The sequence below is a fragment of the Asterias amurensis genome, chromosome 1 (assembly GCF_032118995.1).
Source record: "Asterias amurensis chromosome 1, ASM3211899v1".
Lineage (NCBI taxonomy): Eukaryota > Metazoa > Echinodermata > Asteroidea > Forcipulatida > Asteriidae > Asterias > Asterias amurensis.
In genome coordinates, this window is record NC_092648.1 from 3285340 (window position 1) to 3308504 (window position 23165).

Sequence of the window (23165 nt, forward strand, 5' to 3'; positions counted from 1 at the left end):
TTCTAGTACTGTGTAATTAGCAGTCCACGGTATCCCTTGAGTTGCAAAGCATTTAATGGTATTGAATCTCTAAATTTAAGGCCTATTGGTTTTGGACGTCGCTGAATCAGCACAGGGCCACCCAGTCCATTTTGCTGGGAATGCTTGAGGGATTTTTGAGCAGTAGATTGTGCTGGCTTAGAGCCCAGTTGGTCACTGAGAGTTGATTCGTTGACCCAAGAGCTGAGCCGCTGATTCGACTGCAGCAAGCTTCCAATAGGCAGCAATGACGGTGTTTGAGGTCGATTGAGTCTCCCACATCCCTTGCACTGCAAGGCATTCAGTGGTATCGAATCTCTAAATGTTAGTCCAATCGGTTTTGGTTGCTTCTGAATAAATACAGGACTTCCATGTAAGTTGGTCTGTGTAGATTGCTTTGGCGAAACCGATCCAGTTGGTTTTAGAGCGCCTTCTTTCTGATTTGGTGCATGCCTTCTTGGTGGGCTGCACTGTGGAGACTGCTTAGGGTGTCCACTACCTAAAGATCTGTATCTAGCTGGTTGATGGGGCTTCTGAATAAACACAGGACTTCCATGTAAGTTGGTCTGTGAAGATTGCTTTGGCGAAACCGACCCAGTTGGTTTTGGAAGGCCTTCTTTCTGATTTGGTGCATGCCTTCTTGGCGGGGTGCATTGTGATGACTGCTTAGGGTGACCAGTTCCTAAAGATCTAGATGTAACAGGTTGATGAGGGCTCTGCAAAGGAGACCCTCCGGACACCTTGAGCTGTGAAGATGGCTGCAACTGAGACGATCTTCCAGGACTGATGATGCTGGAAGGCTGCTGTGGAATAGACTGGACAGGTTCATTGGATGCTGCTGAAAACTGCTGAGTTGGCAGTGATCTTCCAGATGCACACTGCACAAACTTATGCTGTTTCTTGGCATGTGCCTTTCTGGGGGAAGTTTCTCTTGAGTTGTCATTGCTTGGCAGTTGGTTTGACTTGTAGATATCCAATGTTTGAGAAACTGGAAAAAAAAAATTCAAGAGTTCTTATAATGCATAATTTTAATGTTTAGGCCAAGGTACACATTTTTTGAGGCAACTTGGAGACAACCAACTGCACTGCATGCACAAGGACACTTTGGCAGCATGAGATACTCACTATTCTCAACAAAATATTGAGAAACTTAAATGTGGATGAGTTTTCTTATTGGAGATAGCCTGGAACAAGTTGCCTGTAATTTACTTAGTGTGATATGGCCTTCCGATTCTGCATTCCTAATGCCACAGATAATTTAGAAAGTTGATAGTTAGTTTGCTCTTTAAATATCTCAAAGAAGAACTGGTTGGACAAAAATTGAAGCAAAGCAAAACTAGATACTTTTATAACTAGAGACTTTTATAACTAGAGACAAAACATTAAAAGCTCATCATACCTTGTGTAGTTTGTGACTGGATGACAGGTGGAAAACAATTTAGAGGATCAATCCATCTTTCAAAACTAGATTCTGCTCGTCGGTCAGGTGAACTTCTACTTCTAGTAGAGGGAGTTAAATACATGTTATGCTGTGTTAGTTACTGGACACAATTAAAGGCATCATTTAAAATGAAATGCAAAGGTATATTTTTGTATTTTTTGTTGTTGTGGTAAATATGATTAAAAAGAACAAACAAAACGTGTGATTAATACTTATTTTTAGAAACTTAAGGGCCCACGGGGAGCCTTTTAGTTTTAGTTTATATGAATTTACAGAAATATATAATACCTGGCAATCCTGGGGTGGTCTTGACGTCCAGTTTGCTTGGTTTGGAAGCTACTACATGGCGATTGGCTTGCCGGTCTTATCCAGTAAATAAACCCAAATAGGATTGCTGTGCAAAGGCACAAACCTGCCGAAATGAGGATGGTATTTTGGACATCATAACGCATCCAATGGAAGCCGCGGCTCTCTTTGATGTCTGTACCGGAGATTGTGCCTTGCTTGAAGAATACTATTTTAGGGTCTTCCAAGGATGATAGTGAGTTATACATATTGACTGAAGACAGTTCTTGGGTGTGGCATGCCTTATCAACCACAAACTCGTTGGTGCTGTTGATGAACAAGACACTGTTGGGTGTCGACTGCTGCCAAGACGTGGAAGTTTCCCACACATCGGGCGAAGCAGCTGAAACGTTCCCAAACACCTCGCAACCGCTGGTCGGGCACACTAGGCCAAGGCTTACGCCGGTGACCAACAAGTTGATGAACTTCAAGGCAGAAGGCATTTCTTACGAATTATTCACGATGTTTTTCACTTTTCGAACGTGTATTGCAAACATTTGTCTGCCGACTCGTTTGAACGCAAGTTTTTTTTATGAGAAACGTGTTGCTATAAACAGAATTGGTTGTTATTAAACATGTGACCGGCGCTCGCGCCACGCAGCACCGGCGCATCGGCCCGCTGCACCGGCGCACAGCCAACTCTAATGCAGCCAAGATGCATGGTTTTACAGCGTCACATAGGCGCGGTTGTTCTATACGGTGGGCGCGTTATAGTGCCCATAGACCTTATCGCAAATACCAATGCGCAAGCGCAGACTGTTGAGTGAGGTGCATTGTGGGATAGATATGAATCAAATTTTGCTACCAGCTAGACCACAATGCATCTAATTCCAAGCTTTACGCGCGCGCCCCAGTATTTGCGAAAAGGTCTATGTGCGTTGGCTTTGGAACAGATGGAAACGTTCACTCGACTGTACGCGCTCGCACGGCTCTCGGCCAATTAGAGCCCTTTGTGCGTGCACGTCATCAGCAACACCAGCCAATGCAATGAGTCTACTTTTATGAATGTACCGTAGATTTTTTCAGTCATATAAAAGCGCTCACATTACTTGCATTTAACTTTTTATGGTAAAATTCAAGTTGACCAATGCGTATGCCGCTGTGTGGAGTAGACCATGGTACAAGCTTTTTGGACTGGGCCGATCTACCGGGAAACTTAAAGCATTTACTTACACACGTGGCTTTTTAGGCCTATTAAATTGACAAATGAATTCAACATTGGAGGTGGGGCCTAGGCCTATACCTCATCTGGAAAACAATTTGTTTTATACAGACAGCCGCTTGTGCCACAAATACACCATGTCTTTTATTATTGGTGTCCTATTTGTTTTAAAACCCAGTAGCCCCAACACCCTGATAGAAAGGAGTATAATTGAAGAGTGAATCAGTTGCTGCCTATTGCCAGTAATTTATTTAAAAATAAAAATTAAAAAAAACACACACTACCTTCACCTTCCACATCGTGATTTTCAAAAACTCAAGATCAGTTTTTTATGTAGTTTTTATGCACAGCTTTGCCCAAGCGAAATTGATTTTTTAAACAAAACAATCATGTATGTATGTGACGCACTTTATTTGTGTACCTGTTTTACAGAAACGAAATCCATTTTCTGAGTGGTATACTTAGGAAAGTAGGAAGAAGGTATTTCGGTTTCTGCCCTTTAAGAAATGTCTCTAAAACGACGACGCTATAGTATTTTTTTCTCTTAGGGGGAGGAGTCCGAATTGCTCGCGTTTGACATTATGACTTCCAAAAAGGTCCCATTGGCGTGCATGGCTACGGCTGTTGCTAAGGGCGTTGGCTCAAAGAGGACGTAGGAACGTAGTGACGCCATGATGAAGCCGTAGCCAAAACCGCCGATTCGGGCACGACCTATTATGTTATAATTGTATGAATTCTGCTATGGCGACTCAAATGTTAAGATGAATCTTGAGATTTGAGAATAAAGCCTTTAAAAAGACTTTATTGTGGAAATAAGGGAATCAATGTGTGGCCAAGAGGTTTTCAACTAATGGTTTAATCCCAACGAGGCCTGGTTCTTGAAAATTTATTTTTATTTCGCCTTGAGTCACGTGATGGTCACAATATTGCGGTACAGAGGCAGTGGGTTATAATTGTTTTATATAAACACTAAAGAAAACAACACAAAACCTCCCAGCACAGGGTTACCAATGTAAGGCAAGAACTTCCAAAGCTAACCTCCTTACTTTCAAGTTTTCTATTCAACGTTGACCACTACCCTTTTTAATTGTACCTTTATGGGCGATGTGAAGGAATTAGTTTCGGTCACTGCATCCCCCCTTTAAGGCCAAAACTAATGACGTCATCTTGGGTAGCTGCCAGACGACCGTTACCTAGACGTCGGTTGATACGTTATAAGACGCTATAGTAACCAGAAAATGTTTAGGTGCCCGACTAGCTATTAATTTAGGACGATCTATGCAAATCCAACATGGCGACACAACAAACAGAACACGGTAAGTTTAGAAACAACTGTGATGTTTCGTTCATTTTATTGATTTGTGGAGTGGGGTTAACCATCAAAGTGTACGTTTGTAAATGACATGGGTAATATAGACTTTCAGTGACATTTGTTGGGAATTGGTATCAAGTTTCTTAATCTAATCGCTATGTTTTGAGTTGGTGAAATCGGAAAATCGAAGTTGTGAGGAGGATTGTGGGTGGGTGGGGGGACTGATCGCCGATAAACCACAAGATTTACTCCCCCTCTCCACGACCGATTCTTGAGCCTACAAAATGCAGCGTACAAAAAGACCAACATGTGTAAACCCGCTTTTTCCAAACGTGTCAAAGTCTCCCCTTCCTTTTATTGTATAAGTACAATAAGGATTAATAAATATTATTAAAAAGTACGGTTACAAATGCAGTAGAATGTGTAGCCCTGGTAGGACGTCAGTCCGTCGTGTTGCAAGCAACGGAGGAGTCCAACCTGGGCTGTAGAATGTGTGTTTTTTTAATTTTGTTTAATATGTTTAATATGTCATCATGTGTCAACAATTGTCAACTCAATGACCACGATCTTGTTTGTGTGTACAACTTCAATCAGTCAAAAATAAGGGGCAGATTTGTTTATTTAAAATAGATTGTGCATTCTTCCACCACTTTTTCTGATATTTTTACCAAGGGAAATCTTATTTGAGTATTAAAACAAGATAGTAATTTATCTCATGACACCTGAAAAAGTGGTGGCAGAACACAAAAAGAAAATGCTGTTTTTGTATTTATTTTTTATACTCATCATGTGGGTATGCAGATGAGACAATTTGCTATGCGGTGTATGTTGTCATGCACGACTCACGCACGCATCGCCTATATCTTTGTGTTGGTTCAACAGCGCCCTCTCTTTATTTTGCTTTTTGCAGTTAACCTTGTTGTCCCTTCCGACTCGGTGCAAAAACTCAAACTTCACACTCACACATCTGATAGGTGTGTGGAAGTTCGATCATCAAATCAAGTTGCTATAATGTCCACTTTGAACAGTGTCATTCCCGGCAAATTGAGTGTTGGTTCATATACTTTGCACATTTTGATCTTGTTTTGTCTACACAGATAGACTGGGTGTGTGGTGAAGAGAGTTCTAAAAAAATCCTAGGGCATTGTTTCTTGGGCAATGTTTTATCTTCCTTTTATAAGTTTGAGAATATCTGAAACACTGTCGTACCCTAACATTACTGGATCATTCTCCCTTAATTTCTCTCCAAGTCCAGCTGGCTTGTTCAGTGCTGAAAAGCATCCCTATTTCATTGGAAATCTGGACTGATGATGAAAAAGCTTACAGACCAGTGAATTGACATTTGACAGGCTAAGCTAGCTGATCCTGCTTGACAGCCACTGAAAAATAAAAGGGCAAACCACTGAACACTGTTGCATATTTCGATCACTGTAGTCTGAATAAGCCCTTTAAGAACAGCTGCAGTATCGCAGTCCCTTAGATGACCATGGAAAGAAATACGATGATTAGGCCTATATAGGTTATGATTATCACAACCGCGTGAGGCCCAAATTCATAGAGCTGCTTTTTAAAGCATTAAGTACTGCTTATCAGTTGTCTGCTTAGCAATAATAATGAGGATACCAACTACCTTTGGTGCATTTGGAATGGCACTTTGGACGGTAACCTTAAACTGGTAAGCATCATTTCATTGTCCTAAGTATATTTTTGTGCTTAAGCAGCTCTATGAAATTGGGCCCAGGCGTGAACTCACCTTCATAAATCAATTATGCACTTTTGCCAAAAGATGAAACACTCAATGCTTCCTTTTCACCAAACTTTGACCATTGAATTTGATGACATGGAGCATGGAGGTAGAATTCTATCCATGGTTAAAGGCAGTGGACACTGTTGATAATTGTCAAAGACGAGCCTTCACAGTAAGTGTATCTCAACATATGCATAAAATAACAAACCTGTGAAAATTTGACCCCAATCGGTCATCAAACTTGCAAGATAATAATAAAAAAAAAAAGCACCCCTGCCACACGAAGTGGTGTGCGCTTAGATGGTTGATTTCGAGACCTCAACTTCTAAATCTGAGGTCCCGAAATCAAATTCGTGGAAAACTACTTCTTTCTCGAAAACTATGGTACTTGAGAGGGAGCCGTTTCTCACAGTGTTTTAATACCATCAAACTCTCCCCACTACTCATCACCAAGAAAGGTTTTGTGCTAATATCTAGTTTGTGTAATTACCAATAGTGTCCACTGCCTTTAAAGACTGCTATGCTTATTGAAAACAAGAGGATGTGAAATATTTCACTCTCTACCCACCCCCTTCTCCCCCCCCCCCCCAACAAACAAACGCAATGTCAATAATGTATACTCTTTGAAAAATAGCACTAAGGTACATTGTATGTTAAATATTTCAATATAGCTTTTCTAAAAACCCTTAACTTTTCTAAAACCCTGGGAGACCTGGGAGAATCCTGACTCTATGTTCGTAACATTGACAATAACACAGCGTGAATCATATCCGGTAATTATCCCGATCCTATCAGTGTATAGTACACTGTGTTTAGTCGAACATGTACATGAACCCGCTGGCACTCTACATCCAGGGAACTATTTATTTAAAACTTTGATGAACACTTTTAAAGTTATTTTGTTGTTGTATATTAACCTACAGCACCAATCATTAGAATGACACACCCACCATGCCCAGCCACTTGAATCCATTCAACTGCACATCTTGTTTGGAGGTACAGTTGTGTGCAGTTGTGTTCTTTTTACATACACAGTGTACATGTTACCAGGGAAAAAAATATTTAAACTTGTTTTGTGCACACTGATGGCTAGTACTGGATTTTGTTAGAGTGAGGAAGGAACTCTTCTTTACTCTAACAAGAAGTGGCCATGACACGAATCCCCACTCACTGTGAACGAAGATGTTGTGGAAGTTTCAGCTTCATTAGTTGTCAAGTTTTGAGAGTCGCGTAAATGCAGTGTACATTTGCTAAAATAATTCATTCCACTGAGATGAAAATTATTTTGGTGAAAGCGTTAACTCATTTCTAAAAAACTGCAGCGCCGCTGCAAGTAATATTTTAAGGGAAGCTTTCTACCATCATTATCTTTTAACCGTGTAAGTCTAATGTAAATCTGTGGACGTTTATATTATACATGTATGTGTTGTGTAACGCAATTAAAAGAACCCAGTGCACTTATCGAAAAGAGAAGGGGTTCGCCCCGGTGTTCCTGGCTGTGGCTGCTAAATGCGCCTAAGGTGCTAACTAATTGGGTCTCAAAATTCATCACTACAATCTTTCTGAAAGTTTGTATATACTCAGCGCCTTGAGTACCTTGCTTGGTAGATACGTGCGCTATATAAGACGTCAATATTATTTTGTGTTACGTACAAAAAGTACTCAAACCCTTTAATGAAATGTTCACAGGTTTGGTTAGACGGTACAATTCATTAATGAAAACTAGAAGATTGGATTGACACACTCCACCAAATTAATTACAGACTGCTCCTTTAACCACTAAACTGTAGACTAGAATCACTCAAAGCTTAATGCAACATATCCACAGGTGTGTCTCCTGGGTGGCTCATCAACTTGAACAGGACGTACTAATTGCACACTGTCTGGCAAGGACTTCCACTGGGGGTTTCTCTAACCATTGAAGTCCTTTCTCTGTGCTTTAACAATATGCAGTATCATTCGGTCTTGCTTTGTGAAACAATGCAATAAAATGCGTCATCTGGATGAGATGGTGGGGTGAGAAGCCATGTTCCGTATTCATTGTTTGTTTAGATGATCTTCCTACAAGGGAATTTGGCAAAGCTCCCAAAGGGGGATATTACATTTATGTACATGAGAACTTGGCAAAGCTGCCAAAAGGGGAAATACATGTTCACGCCTATTTGGCAACTGCTAATCTCTCTCATACTCAAAATAATTATTAGCATAAAAACCTTACTTGGTAATGAGTAACGGGGAGAGGTTAATAGTATAAAACACTGGAGACAGGGAGACACAACTTCGTGTGACAGGGGGTGTTTTTTCTTTCACTATTATCTCGCAACTTCGATGACCAATTGAGCTCAAATTTTCACAGGTTTGTTATTTTATGCATAGATACACCTAGTGAGAAGACTGGTCTTTGACAATAACCAATAGTGTACTGTCCACTGTCTTTAACCTATGATTATGAACTGCAAGAATCAATAAATTGTGATTCAGTGTTCGACACAAGTAGACAACAAAAGTCATTGTGAACAGTAGTTGGTCAGATTCAAATTCACACTGATGCGATTCCAAGACCTGTGTAGTATGTAGTCAAATCACTGGACCATGGTGACTTTGGAAGTGTGTGTATTATCATCAGAATGGTCCGTTGTCCTTTTAACTCACTGAATTTGCATTTAGGGGACCCCGGAAACCTTCCTGAATCCTCCAAAATAGGCTACTAAACCGTTTACAATAACCCTGCCCAGTGCCCACAGTTGCTGCTACAAAAGCAGCAAGTTTTCCCATACAATGACTGAACACATTTCTATATTTGTGCAGCAAGTGGTATGTTCTCACCATCTCTCTGTCATTTTAAACATGCTAAATGCACCAAACTGAGTAATGTAAAATTTCCGGCGATATCTCAAAAACAGATTGAAACAGCTTTTTATATGGTGTCGGCTGCATACACGTAGCACCTCTCAAATGTGTGAGGGTACAGGTCACATTAGTTCCATGCAGTTGGATGTGTCCTTGAAAGCTCCATACAAGATCCTGAAAAGGGGGATTTGTTCAATTGTTATGCATGAACAATCACTCAAGAATGGGGCTGTTTTCATTGCAAAGCGAAAGTTACATGTACTTTAACAAAAGGTTCAAGGATTGTTGACATTTTACAAGTGTGATTTTGAATGTGATCGTTCTAACATGAAATTCCAGATTATAGTACATAGCGTACATTGGACGTGCAACATCCAAACAAGATGGCTGCTGTTGGATCTGTTAACAAACATCCAAATCGCCTAAGATTCAGGGTGGTCTTGGTTTTTTCAAAGAACTAGGAGGAGCAGGTGAAATCAAACAATAATTGCAGGTGGTTGTAAATGGCTGCATTGCACATGTTGCACATACAAATTGGCTTTAAACATGGTATTACATTCAATTAAGCAGCAAATCTCTTCAATCCGCTGCATATAAATCATTTTCCTTAGCCGCTCCAGGACTGTGGAACCATCTTCCCATCACAATACGCACCTCAATTTTCAAGAAAGCTCTTAAAAAACATCTTTTTCCTTAGTATCTGTTTATTGCTTTATTGTTCATTTATTGTATTATCTGCATTGCTATTGTTTGTCTAAAGCGCTGTGGTCTAAATGAAATGGCGCTATATAAAAACCCATTGAATTGTATTGTATTGTTTTGTAATTAAACTAATACCACATGTGTGTTGTTTGAAGCTTTGCATGGTGCAAAAACATTATTCCAAAGCGGGCAGAGTACATTGTTTGAAACGTCGAGACCACACCAGCTCTTTTCAGAGCCAGCACTCCCACATAAGAGATTTTATACATGGTTGTACCCAACAGTTTACTTATTGTTTATAATGAATTCTTATGACACCACTGTTTTCTATTTATTCAGGGCGCTGATGAGTGCAGTTATTTCTTGGAACGGGTGAGAGAGAAGAGAACCAGTGAGAGAAATTGACACAGGACTGCGTAAAAAAAACTAACATTGGAAATGCATCATGCGTCTGGATTTTGAGTCATTGAACATTAGCGATGACTAAGACTGAGGTTCAAATGTTCATCGTGGTTTCGTAATGCACATCTGCAAAACAGTCAACATTCAATCGTTCTGAATATTTCCACAGCAGCGTCGTGTTGGATTTTCGAAGAGAGACCGAACTGTAGGGCTTTTTGTTTAACTGATTCTGATTGAGCGTTACTATCACATGGTACTATCACATGGTGAGACCGTAGTGTAAGGACTTTGTTTACTGATTCCGAATGAGGATTTCTATGGCGAGGTGAGATTCCCAATTCGTCATGAGTGACAGTCATCGTCTGCGTCCAAAACTGCCGATGGGAGAGGTGGAGCACGCTAACATTCTGTCCCAGGATATTGGGAACCTGTTTGCCAATGAAGACTACAGCGATGTGACGCTGGTGGTCGAGGACAAATACTTCCATGCCCATCGGGTCATCCTGGCAGCAAGATGCCAGTATTTTAGGTGAGTAGAAATTGGGTGGGACTCAAACCGATGACTGTTGCATGGATTGACATGCTAGAGCAGATGTCTTACCACTAGACTACCAAGCTAGCCTGGTGGCTAGAGGCAGTTCGAATTATTTTTGTTAGCAGCGGGTACTGCAACCATCCTGTTTAACTAGCCTTTTGGCCAGTGGACTACTGTTAGGGGGCGAACGCTGGATTGGAATAAATAGGTTAATCCCGCCTTACCCCTTCAAAGTTTGATAAATGCTGTGCTTAATTCCACCCATTGTCTTTACAGGGCTTTACTTTTTGGTGGAATGAAAGAGTCCGCCCCAGGTTGCAATGAAATCGAACTCCAAGACACAACGGCGCAGGCCTTCGAGGCTCTTCTGAAGTACATCTACACGGGCAGGATCAACCTCCTGGACCTCAAAGAAGACGTCCTCCTAGACGTACTGGGCCTAGCCCACCAGTACGGCTTTGTGGATCTAGAGGGATCCATCTCGGACTACCTGAGAGCCATCTTGAGCATCCACAACGTTTGTCTGATTTACGACGTGGCGAGTTTGTACACGTTGGACGCGCTGAAGGAGACGTGCTACCACTTCATTGAAGCCAACGCTGGGGACGTTATGAACAGTGAATCTTTCCTCTCATTGTCCGAGGTACTGGAAATAATTTATTGGACTTCACAAAACAATTACCATGTTCAGTGGTTTGTGGCAGGTTGTTGTCGAGCGGTGCAGCAGTTTTCACAAAACGCTAGGATTCATCTTATCTCGAGTTAGGATGAGTAACTCGTCCTAACTTAGGATGGGTTCAATGCTCCCTAATGCTTATATGGATACGGAACTTAACTCCTCCTAAGTCCTAAGATTAATCCTTAGTGAGGAAGATTTTGATAAAATCAAAGGCAGGGCATCAGACTTAAGTTCTGGGCCGAATTTCATGAGTTGCTTTTAAGCATTAATGTAGCTAAGCACAACAAAATTATGCTTACTGGATAAAGACACCTAGTCACTTGCCCCATTTTTTAACTGTTATCCTGCTCATTTCTGCTTTGCAGAAAATTGTTAAGCATTTGTTTTCTTCTGAATCATTAGAGTTAGGGGTTTGATTCCGGCTCATAACACCTACCTTGACGAGGCACTTAACCATAAATGCTTCTCTTAACCTAGGTGTATAAATTGGAACCTAAGAGGGCAGAAATGGTATCGTGATGGGTTAAGCCCTTAAATTGGACACTAGTCTAAAACTGTTAAATCCTCAAATACATTGTTCTGGTGTTTACGTTTTCTCTTTTCATCATGAATCTTTCTCTTATAATTATTTTGCTAGAGCGCTTTAAAAGAAGTTATCACCAGGGACTCCTTCTACGCTTCTGAAATTGCAATCTTCAAAGCGGTTCAAGCCTGGACTCGTGCTAACAAAGACAGTAACTTCAGTGAGATCGCCAAGGCTATCCGGCTTCCCCTGATGACAATGAAGGAGCTGCTGAATGTGGTCCGACCAACAAAACTGCTTAGCGCTGACGACATCTTGGATGCAATAAAGATCAAGCAGGAAAGCCGGAATGTGGACCTTAATTTCCGAGGAGCTTTAGGTAAGCTGACTGCAGAGGGTTGCGACAAAAATAAATTCCTCAGCCTTGCTGCATCCTTTGGTTGGCGCGGTTGGCTTGTGCGTAAAGCGTTGCCTCTCACCAAGGTGACCCCGGTTTGTTTCCCGGCTAGGACCAGGGCCATAAGTGAGTTGAGTTGTGCGTTAGTTCTCTGCTGTGCCTCGAGGGTTTTTCAAAGCATCCGGTTTTCCTCCCTCCAGGAAAAATCAAACACTTTCGATCTTGGCTGTGCCCTGTGGTCATAATGGGTTGATGTGGCTGGCAGCCAGAGGCACCCTTGCATGCCTGCTTCTCGAACACGTTGTAGTCGCGTCCTTCGCAATTCAGCTCTTAGCTGCGAGTAAGGATGATTAGCCCCCCAAATCATTATTATTATCCTATAAAAATGCTAACTCGACTATTCCAGACTTCGAGACAGGTACAAATTTGGCAATATTTTACACCCGTTTATTGTTTTACTGTTTCGTTCTTTATTTGTACGATTTATGATATGCTGTTTTCAAAGAATTCCCAGGGGTATAAATGGGCACCTGCGAGGGTTGATGTTGACAAAGATTTCATGGTTGTTATTGGCTCAATGACCTGCAGCTGATTTCATGAAACGCTAGGATTAATTGTATCTCGAGTTAGGACGAGTAACTCGTCCTAACTTAGGACTAATCTTAAGGTTTGCATGCTACAGTGCAGGGCTGGGACTCGTCCTAAGTCCTTTAGATTAACCCTAAGTTAGGAAGAGTTTGGTGAAATCGACGGCAGGGCACTAATGTAAAGTGCATTGATACATTGCACTATATAAGAACTAGGTGTTATTATTAAGGTTTGTATCAGACCCAACAAGTGTGGTTCAACAATGTTATAATAAAGAGAAGAACACTCGCAGGTTATTTTGCAAGACTTTTGCAGTCTGTTTCCACATTGTCTGTTGTCCTGATCCACATTATCCTAGTCACTGTTGTACGTTCAATCTCCATAGGACAATGGTGGGACTGGCAACCAGTCTATCAAACTAAGTGTGCATGCTGTGTTAAAGTGTTCATTATGATGGCTTTGGATAGTTTTGTGAAACTTTGCTCAATGTCTTTTTGTGGTTTTCTAATGAAACATTTAATGCTTTTTTGAAACATTTCCTGCCACTTGACTGCTGTTGTAACTTTAGTAATGTACAGTGTCCCTGTTTATGTGTGTCGCTTAGTCATTTAGTCCTTGAGAACGACTCTGCAAGGGTCGAAACATTAGGTCACCAACAATTTCATGCATGTTTAGATGGTGTCTCCACCATGCAAACTTTCAAATCATACTTGAACAGTATTCTTTTCAAACTTTCAGTACTTAATGAAAACATCGCCACTGCCAAGTACAATGCGGCCGTGACCAACGGTGACATGCGAGCGTCTCTACTAGATGGGGACTGTATGAACTATGACCTGGATCGAGGGTTCACCAGACATCCCATCGAGGACACGGCCAAACCAGAAGGGATTGTTATAAAGCTCGGAAAGCCATCAATCATCAACAAGATCAAACTCCTACTATGGGATCGAGACATGAGGTAAAAAATGATTTTGGAAAACGGTGGAATCAGGGCCCAATTTCATACAGCTGCTAAGCACAAAAATTTCAAAAATTTCTTCCTCGATAAGAACAGGATTACCAACCAAATGTCCATTTGTTGCATATTGCTTGTTACTGGTACTTGGCTATTGTTTGCTAATCCTGAAAATCACGTGGAAATTTGGTTGGTAATCCTGTTTTTATCAAGGAAGAAATTTCATGCTGAGCAAATTTTTATGCTAAGCAGCTCTATGAAATTGGGCTCTGGACTATTTCACTTGCTTGGTGAAATGGAAATCCAGATTTCACAGAACGTGACAATGCAATACAAAATGCATTCAATGTAGTTTGATTTTATACAAATCTTCTTGGAGTGCCCCTCTTGCATCACACCTGGGGAAACTGCTTTTTCTCTTCGGTCCGGTCCTTCCCTATGGGACTCACTCCCCATCAAACTGAGAAAGGAGACTTTCTCACTTACATTCAAGAATTAACTCTCTTTCAATAAGATGTTTCAACTTCTGTTTATTTGCACAAGGTTCTCGGATATCAGTTTAGTGAAGGTCTTTCCTGCCAGGACAGTCATTCTGTGAGAGACATGGCGTTTTTTAAGTCTCCATTATTAATACTATCTTTATTTTTATTTTTTCAAGGCAAAGAATACCTTTGGTTTTATGTAATGCTTGGTGTTTTTTAAATATAAATGTAGATACATTTATTACAACCATTTTAAAGATCATTGACAATCTTGATGTGTCGTTTATTGTTTTCATCCTATAAAAGTCTCAGTCTCAATAGCTGATGCTGATTTCAATGTCTTTTCTCTAGGTCGTATTCTTACTACATTGAAGCTTCCATTGATGAACAGGATTGGGTGCGGATTGTAGATCATTCACAATACCTATGCAGGTCCTGGCAGACGCTATTCTTCCCACCTAGGGTCTGTAGGTGAGTTACTATTAACAACATTTTAGCAACCCCTCCCCAGTATCGCTGTCTCTCACCACCACTTTCGAACCCACCCACCTACACAAGTGTGTAAACACCTGGGCCTAATTTCATGGCTCTGCTTACCGCCGAATTCTGCACTTTCGATCACGATTCCCCGCTTACGTGCAAGCGCCGAATTTCAGCGCTAGCCTTGTAAGCGTAGAATGCCTAGTAACGTGGAGTAGGCACGCGCAGAAGCCAAACTTCGCTACTAACCCTTGAAATATGCTTGCCGTAAGCACAAAATTCCCTGCTTCCGTAAGCGCCGATTCTGTGCTTACGGTAAGCAGAGCCATGAAATTGGGCCCTGCAATCGTGGACCCTCCTTTGTTCAACTCTTTGCGATAGCAACCGTGGACCCCATTGTACTCCTTTGTGATAGCAACCGTGGAGCCATTGTCCCTTTTGTTATAGGTACCCGGTTTGAATGTGGATACAAACCCACCACCACCATCCCCGATCTCCACCACTATAACCTCTCCACCACCACCATCGCCACCATTACCACCACCACTCCCTCTCCACAGCGGCCATAAACCCAAACCACCATCCCTTATCCCTGCCATTTAAACACATACTCTTGATTTTGAGCAGAACTTATGTCCGTTGCGTATATACATGTAAACTTCTGGTTGTCTTGTGTCATTGTGTATTAGCATAGCTCTTGTTTTTTGCGCCAGGAGTGTCATCATTGACAGACATGGCGCACTAGAAATGGTCAACATTATTATTATTATTATTAATAAATGATTATTCCTCTTTGTGTAGGTATGTTCGCATTGTTGGAGTTCGTAATACAGTCAACAAGGTTTTCCATCTAGTCTCATTCGAATGCATGTTCACAGACAAAACGCTACAACTGGAGAAGGGCCTTGTCGGTAAGTTTTGAAAAAAATAAAGTTTTTTATCACACGGGGTAATTTTAATATGCCACTTGGAGGCAGCCAACTGAAAAGCATCTAAAAGGAATACTGCTGTGCAGCAATGGAGACATCTGACCAGCCATCAAAACCCTTTCGACATGGTGGAAGGTTACGCTGCACCTACATATCACAGCTTATAGACGACCTCAACGCCATAGGCCTACAATACGATCAAGCTGTTCAAGCTGCCCTGGATCGGCCTGGATGGCACAGACAAATTTCTAACATTGGACAAACCTGTGGTCACCATGTCTTTAGCGGAGTTCGACTATATTATAGGAGACATGCTTACGACAGGAAACACAAACCAATAGCCAGGGTACAAAATTTGTACACTTTTGTTTTTGCTGTCTTATAGCAGTGTCTGATAATCTCCCCATAAATTATGCTCAATGAAAATTGGAATGTGAATGTTTGTCCAGCCAGTAAATTATCTGTGTGACATGATCTTTTGTGTGCAATCTTCGTTTTAATAATTAAATAATTATATGTTTATTGTTGGCAGGGGTCTGGCTGTACACATCTTAAGATGACAGTTTTCAAACTTTTCTGTCCTCTTTTGTTCAATGTATATTTGGTTTGCGGTAACACCATGTGTGTATCTACTTGCCAGGTAGAGTTTGTTCTTAGAGAACTGTCTTGCTTTACTCTACCACCACGGAGTAGATGTTCGGGGGTTCGGGAGACTTCTCAGTTCTGAAAAGAACTGTCCTACTGTTCAACTTGTATTTCTTGTGTAAACTTCTAAAGATTTAAAATAAATAATTTGCTCCATCCATACAGTGCCGAAGGAGAGTGTAGCCACCATCCAAGCCAGCGCTAGCGTTATTGAAGGAGTGAGTCGCAGTCGTAATGCTCTACTGAACGGTGATACAAAGAACTACGATTGGGACTCGGGGTACACATGCCATCAACTTGGAAGTGGGTCCATAGTGGTACAGTTAGCCCAGCCGTACGTCATAGATTGTATGAGGTAAGAAGAAGAAGAAAAATATATTTTTATTTTGGCATCGATGCAATGCAAAATTTGTAATCGGTTTTTCACTATTCTCTCGTGACCAAGATGGCCGATCAATCTCAAACTTCTACAGGTTTGTCAGTTTATGTATATGGTGGATTACATAAAGTGCTTACACTGCCAGCAACTGTTTTTTTTTAGCAAAAACCAATTCTGTAATGTTCCTTTAACCCTGTTTTACTGTGTTTATTGTTGACATTTTATATGCTTCCTTAGCGCTTCAGTTTGATGTTTTGACCATTGTTGTATACTTTTTATGTGTACATTTATTTGTATATTCTATTGTAAAATGGCCACATGATTGCCTTTATTGCTGGTGATGTTTGCTAACCAATGCTCTTTCTGTGTTTTTATTTTTGATATTGTATGTGACTGAAGGAAATATACTTAGGACATTTCTATTTCAAATCCATAACATAATATTATATATCGTTGACTTATATTCTTGTTTCTATAATTTGTGTACATTTTGCTAGTATTATATTGTCAAAATGCCACATCATGACTGTTTAATTGCTTTTAGTCTTTGCTAAAATTATGTGGACATTCGACTATGAATGAAATAAACATTATGACATTTCTATTTTACACCCTTGACCATATTTGACCTTTCCTTCTTGAACAAACAGAAAGTTCAAGTAGAAACATTATTTGTAATGGATCATATTATTGGGTTTATGAGTACTTTTTGAATACAATTTTGATATAGTTTTTGTGTTTGTACTTAAGTGAATCTTTCTTTGTACTCAACCGTGTTCCATTTTCTAAGAACACTTACTGTCTAGTTATTATAATATCAATAATACTAATAATTGATTTTTGTATAGCGCTTAATCACAGCCCGATGAGTGTATCAAAGCGCCTCTGACATTAATTGGTTGTATTCTGTTTTAGAATGTTGCTTTGGGACTGTGATGCTAGGACCTATAGCTACTATGTGGAAGTGTCTACAGATCAGAACACATGGGTCAAGGTTGCTGATAAGACCAAGCAGGCTTGCAGGTGGGTCCCCTTAAATTTTTATGTGTGCGTTTTTTTCGGTCGAAGAGGAGATCTTGCTCTTATATTAAATTTGTCTTGCTCTTTATCGAGGTGGATTTCCTCTGGGTCCACGTGACGCATATTTTTGTGCTTTATTGTATATAATGTGTTTGTTTTTACCTACATACATATCAGCATTTATATGAGGCGACTTTTTCCCAAGGTTACAAAGCGCCCACAGAAGATGCAACAAAGATGTTCAAACTCAACTACTCCAGTTGCTTCTTTTTTAACTGTTGTGTATTTGTGTATTGTTGTGTATTTTAAATCAAATTGCTATTTCTCCTCATGTTTTTATTCTGTATTATATGTATTTGACTGCGCAGCGCTTCAAAACAGCGTTAAAGCGATTTATCAATGCAATTAAGTTGAGTTAAGTTTTAAGATCAGGGTCCAGGGCTGCTAAAGCAGCTAGTGCAAGGTTAATAGGAAACCAGTAGTGGATTCCATATTAGTATATTGAATTCACCTCAACTTGGCTGGTAATTGACTTAGCAGAATTATCCATGCTAAGTAGATTTGTGTGTTTGGGAGCTTTATGAAATGGGATCAAGGTTGATGAAATCGCAGGCTTGATACTTAACAGCTGGCGACGACCTTAATGATATTGATTTCTGGATTACCTGTTTCTTCACAGGGGTTGGCAGTATCTCACATTTCAAAGGCAAGCCATCACGTTTGTTAGAATTGTTGGAACTCGCAATACAGCCAATGAGGTAAGTTGAAAATCACCAGTTGACATAAAATGGTCTTTATTGGTAATATCAAGATAACTTGTGTTACTTTAACTACAGGCTAAGCTGGTTTTTACAGACTAAGGCCGAGTCCGAATTGGTGGCTATGGCTGCGGCTACGACCGTTGCCAGGGGTGTTGCTAAGAGCGTCCTATACTTCAATGCATGATGACGCGGCGATCCGGCCGTAGCCGCAGCCATAGCCGCCAATTCGGATCGGGCCTTAATAAGGTTGTGTCACACAGGGCACTGTTTTCAGGCAACTTGAAGCCAACCAACTGCACTGCATGCACAAGGAACACTTCGGCAGCTCAAGAGACATTCTTTTAGCTGTAACTCGCTAACCTCACTAGGAATAATATGTCTCATACTTCAAAACAGTGCTCCACATACCTTGCAGGAAAAGATACTGAACGCTTTGATACACCCCTAGGGGTGTGATAAAGCACTATATAAGAACCTTTTATATTATTAGCATTATTATTCCCAAGAAAATATAGATGAAAAAAATGAAATGTGAATGAATGGTCTTATGGAGATTGCCTGGAACTGGTTGCCTGTAAATTGTCCCAAAGTTGTTAACGGGAATGTTCTTTCATGCCATGAATGTGCTTGACTTTTGAGACGTCCCCTTAGCTTTTTGTGTATGATGTTTACTTTGTTACAACATACATAAGAAACAACCAATGCAGTTGTTAACCCATGTATAACACACTGACAAATATTGTATTTGACGTTCACGTTGCTCTGTCCTCGTTACTCTGTCAGGTATTCCACTGCGTTCATTTTGAGTGCCCCGCCCAATCAACTGTGGACACGCCCCCAGGGGATGACAACCCACCTGCCCCAGAGGCTGCAGGCGGGGACAACAATAACCCCCCTCAAGGGCTGTCGGGTCAACCTTCTTCATCGCAATCCAACCAACATAGGAGTTTACATCAAGGTATATAGGAGACACACGGGGACTTTCATAGAAAATAGAAAAAAAGGCCAAAAATGGTTCATGAATATACTCAAACCTAAATCTGTAATGGTTAAGGATTTGGCTACTTTTTGTAACACAAAACACAATGTCCACAGATTTACATTAAACTTACACTGTTTGAAGATAAAGATAGTAGAAAGCTTACCTTAAATTATTGCTTGCTGAGGTGCTACAGTTTTTTGAGAAATGAGTAAAACAACTGTCACGAAAATATATTTTACATGCTAAAATAATTTTCGTCTCATGAGGAGAAAATTGCGTTTTTGTGTTTTGAGTCCTACAAAAAGTATCCAGACCCTTTAAAGATTCATTAACTTTAAAATGAAAGAGCACAAACATGACTTTGTAATCATGAGAACAAATTCCATACTGATTTCTATAAATATTTTTCTGTATCTTGTTCTCTTCTTGTGAATAATACTTTTTACATAGGAACCGAGTAAGTCACATATTTATTGATTGATTTTATGCCAATTTCAAACCCTTCTGACTGGCACCATTTTTGTTGTACAAATGTAAATGTGATGGATTTTATGAATATGTAAAATATAAAAAATAAAAAAAGCTTCAATTCAGGAAACTACAATTCTGGCCAAAATGGTTGGGTCATGTGAAACTAAACATACCCTTCTCCATCCCCCTCTCCCCCCTACTCAATGTATGTTGTTAACCCCAGCTGGAGGGGAGACCACGTAACGAGAGCCAACATTGAACAGGGGCTGGGGGCAGGGCCCAATGATATACATGTAGGGCCAAGATTGTGTTTAATTTTTTTTTTTCGCATGAAAAATTCTAAAAACTAATACAACATAAAAAAAGAAAACATTCACTGCTTGCAGGCTGAGGCGTACCAGGTCTGGAATTACACGCCTCCATTGCCCCTGGTCTTGGCCTTTGTGCCCTTCAAAAGTTTCCCGTTAACTTTAAGATTTTCCACTTGAAGTGCCCTTTGCAAAATGAAAATGGCCCTGCTCTTTTCAACATGTTCAAAGATGAAATTCCAGGCCAAATAATTAAGTTAAAAAATATATATTTAACAAAAAATTAAAAAAGAGTTGTGTTGAGATATATGGCCGGGATTGTAGTTCCTTAATCAGTTCCTGTCAACTTTGTGTAAACCATTTGATCATCTTACTGTCTGACCATTCATTATCATCCACTTTGGTCTATGATTTATTTAACTGGGGCCATGTTTACCCCACAAACTGATGTTAGAGGAAAGTTCATTGTAAGTAGGATTTGAAACTTTGCATGGTGGAATTACGATATAGTGGTGGTTTGCGGTAACACCATGTAATGGGGATGGGTGCATTCGTTTAGCTTCCCTGGGTCGACCCCGGTCTGCCCCCAGTCTGTTCGAATAGCTGGACGTCATTCCAGGGGCTCACCTGGGTCAGCCCCCAGTGCCCTGCTTGTGGAGTGGGTCACTTGGGGTGACCCGAAGTGCATGACTTCCGGTCCCCACGAGAGGGCGAGTGTGATCGTTCGATTAGCTCTCGTCAGGGGCTCACCCGAATGAGCACCGCAGGGTCGACCCAGGGAAGCCAATCAAACGCACCCATTGATTATCTTTGTATGAGTTGGGGTGGTTCATTTGTTAAATAATGCAAAGGAATTTTGCCAAGGAATACAAATCATTGCTTCCGGAAATGAACTTATCAGTGACCGATTGGCCGCTGCATGGGACAATAGCAGCTTAAGGGATGATATCGCCCTCTGTTGGAATGATTTCCTTTTTGCAGTAGAGAGCTCATGGTTAAACTTGATCCACACTATCAATACAAAAATGCTGCAATATGTATCACTAATTTTGTATAAATTTCACTGAAAACCCCCCCACTAACCCTCATAAGATTTGGATAGTTTTAAGTATATCCAATGTTTTGTAAATTTCCATGTTTTTCCTTGGGATTTTTGGTAGAATGTTCTAATATAATACACCATGTATAAATAACAGTGTGTTCAGATGGAGACATTTGTAAAGGAACCAAATAGTTATGTGGTGGATTTCTGGACAATTTTTTGGGCAAGTATAAGTTTTGGTTATTCCAGCATGTAATGTAAAGTCCAATACTTCATCATTGGTTCTTGGGCACTTAAGCTAGTAGGCTTCAGTGTAGCCCTATATAGGACTCTTTCTCTGTACACAGATACAGAGTCCTAACTATTAAGGCATGTTTCTGAGGCTGAACATTTTCAAAGCTTCATAACTCAAATCTTACCTGCAACAAGCCACTAATTTCAACAGATTCACATTCCATGGCGGCATATGTCTGCGGTGGGTTGTGGTCGTCATATATTCTTCACAAATTTTTCGCCCCAGAAATGGACCCTGATTTCCAGGACATCATTGTAGTATAATACGAAAGTGTAAGACCACCAGAGCTAGCTTCAGTGGGGATTTGAAAAAGGTGTGTTTAATCATTTTAAATATTGAAACGCAGGGTGAAGTTGTTAACTTATGTGAATCAAATTTGACAATAGTGGTGGGTTAGAGTCCCACTAGTCACTATGGAGCAAAATAGTACCACACATGGAGTTCATTCTAGATACATGTACACCTTGTTGGGTGAGTTTAAAGTGGGTTTGAATCCCACCAGTGTCAATGTGGAACCTCTAGCACTGCACATGCTACAGGCATTATACTCAATGGGTGTGGGTTCAAGTCCACCCCAGTGTCACTATAGCAAATTGATACTTTAGGGAACACTCCCTTAATAGATTTATGTCAGTTTGTGATGCAAAATGCAGTAAAAGCCACCAGTGTAATTCATCTGATTTTGGTTCTGAATAGAACCGTATTAGTTTTCTCATCTAATTAAGTTGAAATTTAAAGCCAACGTTTTCCTATTAACTGCTACTGACATTTTATTATGCTCCTAATCTGTCTTGCAGTTTCTAAATAACCTATTGCACTTATAATTTTGCTTTTATAGATTTTCTTTTTTTACTTTGCTAGATTTATGAATATGAAATTGCTTATTATTCAATTTGCATGCAACTTTTAATAATGTTTTTCGTTTGCTGTTTGGGTTTTGCCTTTCCAACACACTGTTAAGCCCAGTTCATAATTCATGTGAAAGCGAACACAAAGCGAATTACATAACGCAAACAATCTTGTGAGCGCCATTTTCTAATTGTGACGCAGGGAGATTTGCTTCGCTTTCGCAATTTGTGTGTGAAGTATGAACCTTTCCGAACGAATAAGGATTTTTTTGGTAGTTCTGTGAAAAAGCCTCTATGGCACTTGGATCAAAACCATAGAAATAGAACCAGGAAAACGCTGAGCTCGGCCACCCTCTGTGTTGATGGCGCATAGATACCGCGCGATATGCATGTATGGCAAAATGATCATCGCGCAAGAGGCATGTATTGCAAAATGGCAAGATGTCAGCGCACATAGACCGTTTCTAGTGTGTTCATTGTTCATTGATGACGTCATCATTTTGCCACATACACGCGTAACAAAAATGGTGCATGCGCGTACATAAAAATGGTCTCACAATGAAACCACACGCACAATGAGACACTCTGCCTTCTCCGGGTTCTATTTCTATGATCAAAACACAGCTTGTACACATGTATTGTTGAAATTGATGGGACAATTTCAGGGGGCAAATTTTATAGAGCTGCTCAATCACAACTAGTAGCTAAGCACAACATAAATATGCTTAGTAGAATAAGTTTACCAGCCAAAACACCATTTTACCGTTCGTGACTGGCATCCTGCTCAATTTTGCTTAGCAAAAAAAACGGTTTCGCAGTATTTCCAGTTTGAGCAGCTCCCTGAAACTGAGCCCTTATAAGTCT

General features: G+C 40.4%; 2 protein-coding genes across 2 annotated transcripts; one reads left to right on the forward strand and one right to left on the reverse strand.

Annotated features, from left to right (window-relative positions):
- Nucleotides 1–2: 2 nt before the first annotated feature.
- On the reverse strand, nucleotides 3–2328 carry LOC139942559 (uncharacterized). Its single transcript, XM_071939403.1, has 3 exons — nucleotides 1748–2328; nucleotides 1418–1518; nucleotides 3–1006 (listed from the first exon to the last, which is right to left on the reverse strand). The coding sequence occupies exons 1-3, from the start codon at nucleotides 2245–2247 to the stop codon at nucleotides 3–5; spliced, it is 1605 nt and encodes a 534-aa protein (XP_071795504.1). The 5' UTR covers nucleotides 2248–2328.
- A 1907-nt stretch (nucleotides 2329–4235) lies between these two features.
- Nucleotides 4236–23060, forward strand: LOC139942602 (BTB/POZ domain-containing protein 9-like). The gene is made up of 11 exons (XM_071939457.1): nucleotides 4236–4282; nucleotides 9917–10508; nucleotides 10791–11157; nucleotides 11831–12095; nucleotides 13440–13662; nucleotides 14493–14612; nucleotides 15423–15532; nucleotides 16361–16550; nucleotides 17490–17597; nucleotides 18274–18352; nucleotides 19139–23060. Exons 2-11 carry the CDS (start codon nucleotides 10324–10326, stop codon nucleotides 19319–19321), a joined length of 1830 nt encoding a protein of 609 aa, XP_071795558.1. The 5' UTR covers nucleotides 4236–4282; nucleotides 9917–10323; the 3' UTR covers nucleotides 19322–23060.
- Nucleotides 23061–23165: the final 105 nt, after the last annotated feature.

Coding starts and splice junctions, on each gene's coding strand:
- LOC139942559 (XM_071939403.1), bottom strand. CDS start 2,247: ATGCCTTCTGCCTTGAAGTTCATCAACTTGTTGGTCACCGGCGTAAGC. Junction 1,519..1,747: donor GACCACCCCAGGATTGCCAG/GTATTATATATT, acceptor TCCCTCTACTAG/AAGTAGAAGTTCACCTGACC. Junction 1,007..1,417: donor CCAGTCACAAACTACACAAG/GTATGATGAGCT, acceptor TTTTTTTTCCAG/TTTCTCAAACATTGGATATC.
- LOC139942602 (XM_071939457.1), top strand. CDS start 10,324: ATGAGTGACAGTCATCGTCTGCGTCCAAAACTGCCGATGGGAGAGGTG. Junction 14,613..15,422: donor TTCCCACCTAGGGTCTGTAG/GTGAGTTACTAT, acceptor CTCTTTGTGTAG/GTATGTTCGCATTGTTGGAG. Junction 18,353..19,138: donor CTCGCAATACAGCCAATGAG/GTAAGTTGAAAA, acceptor TTACTCTGTCAG/GTATTCCACTGCGTTCATTT.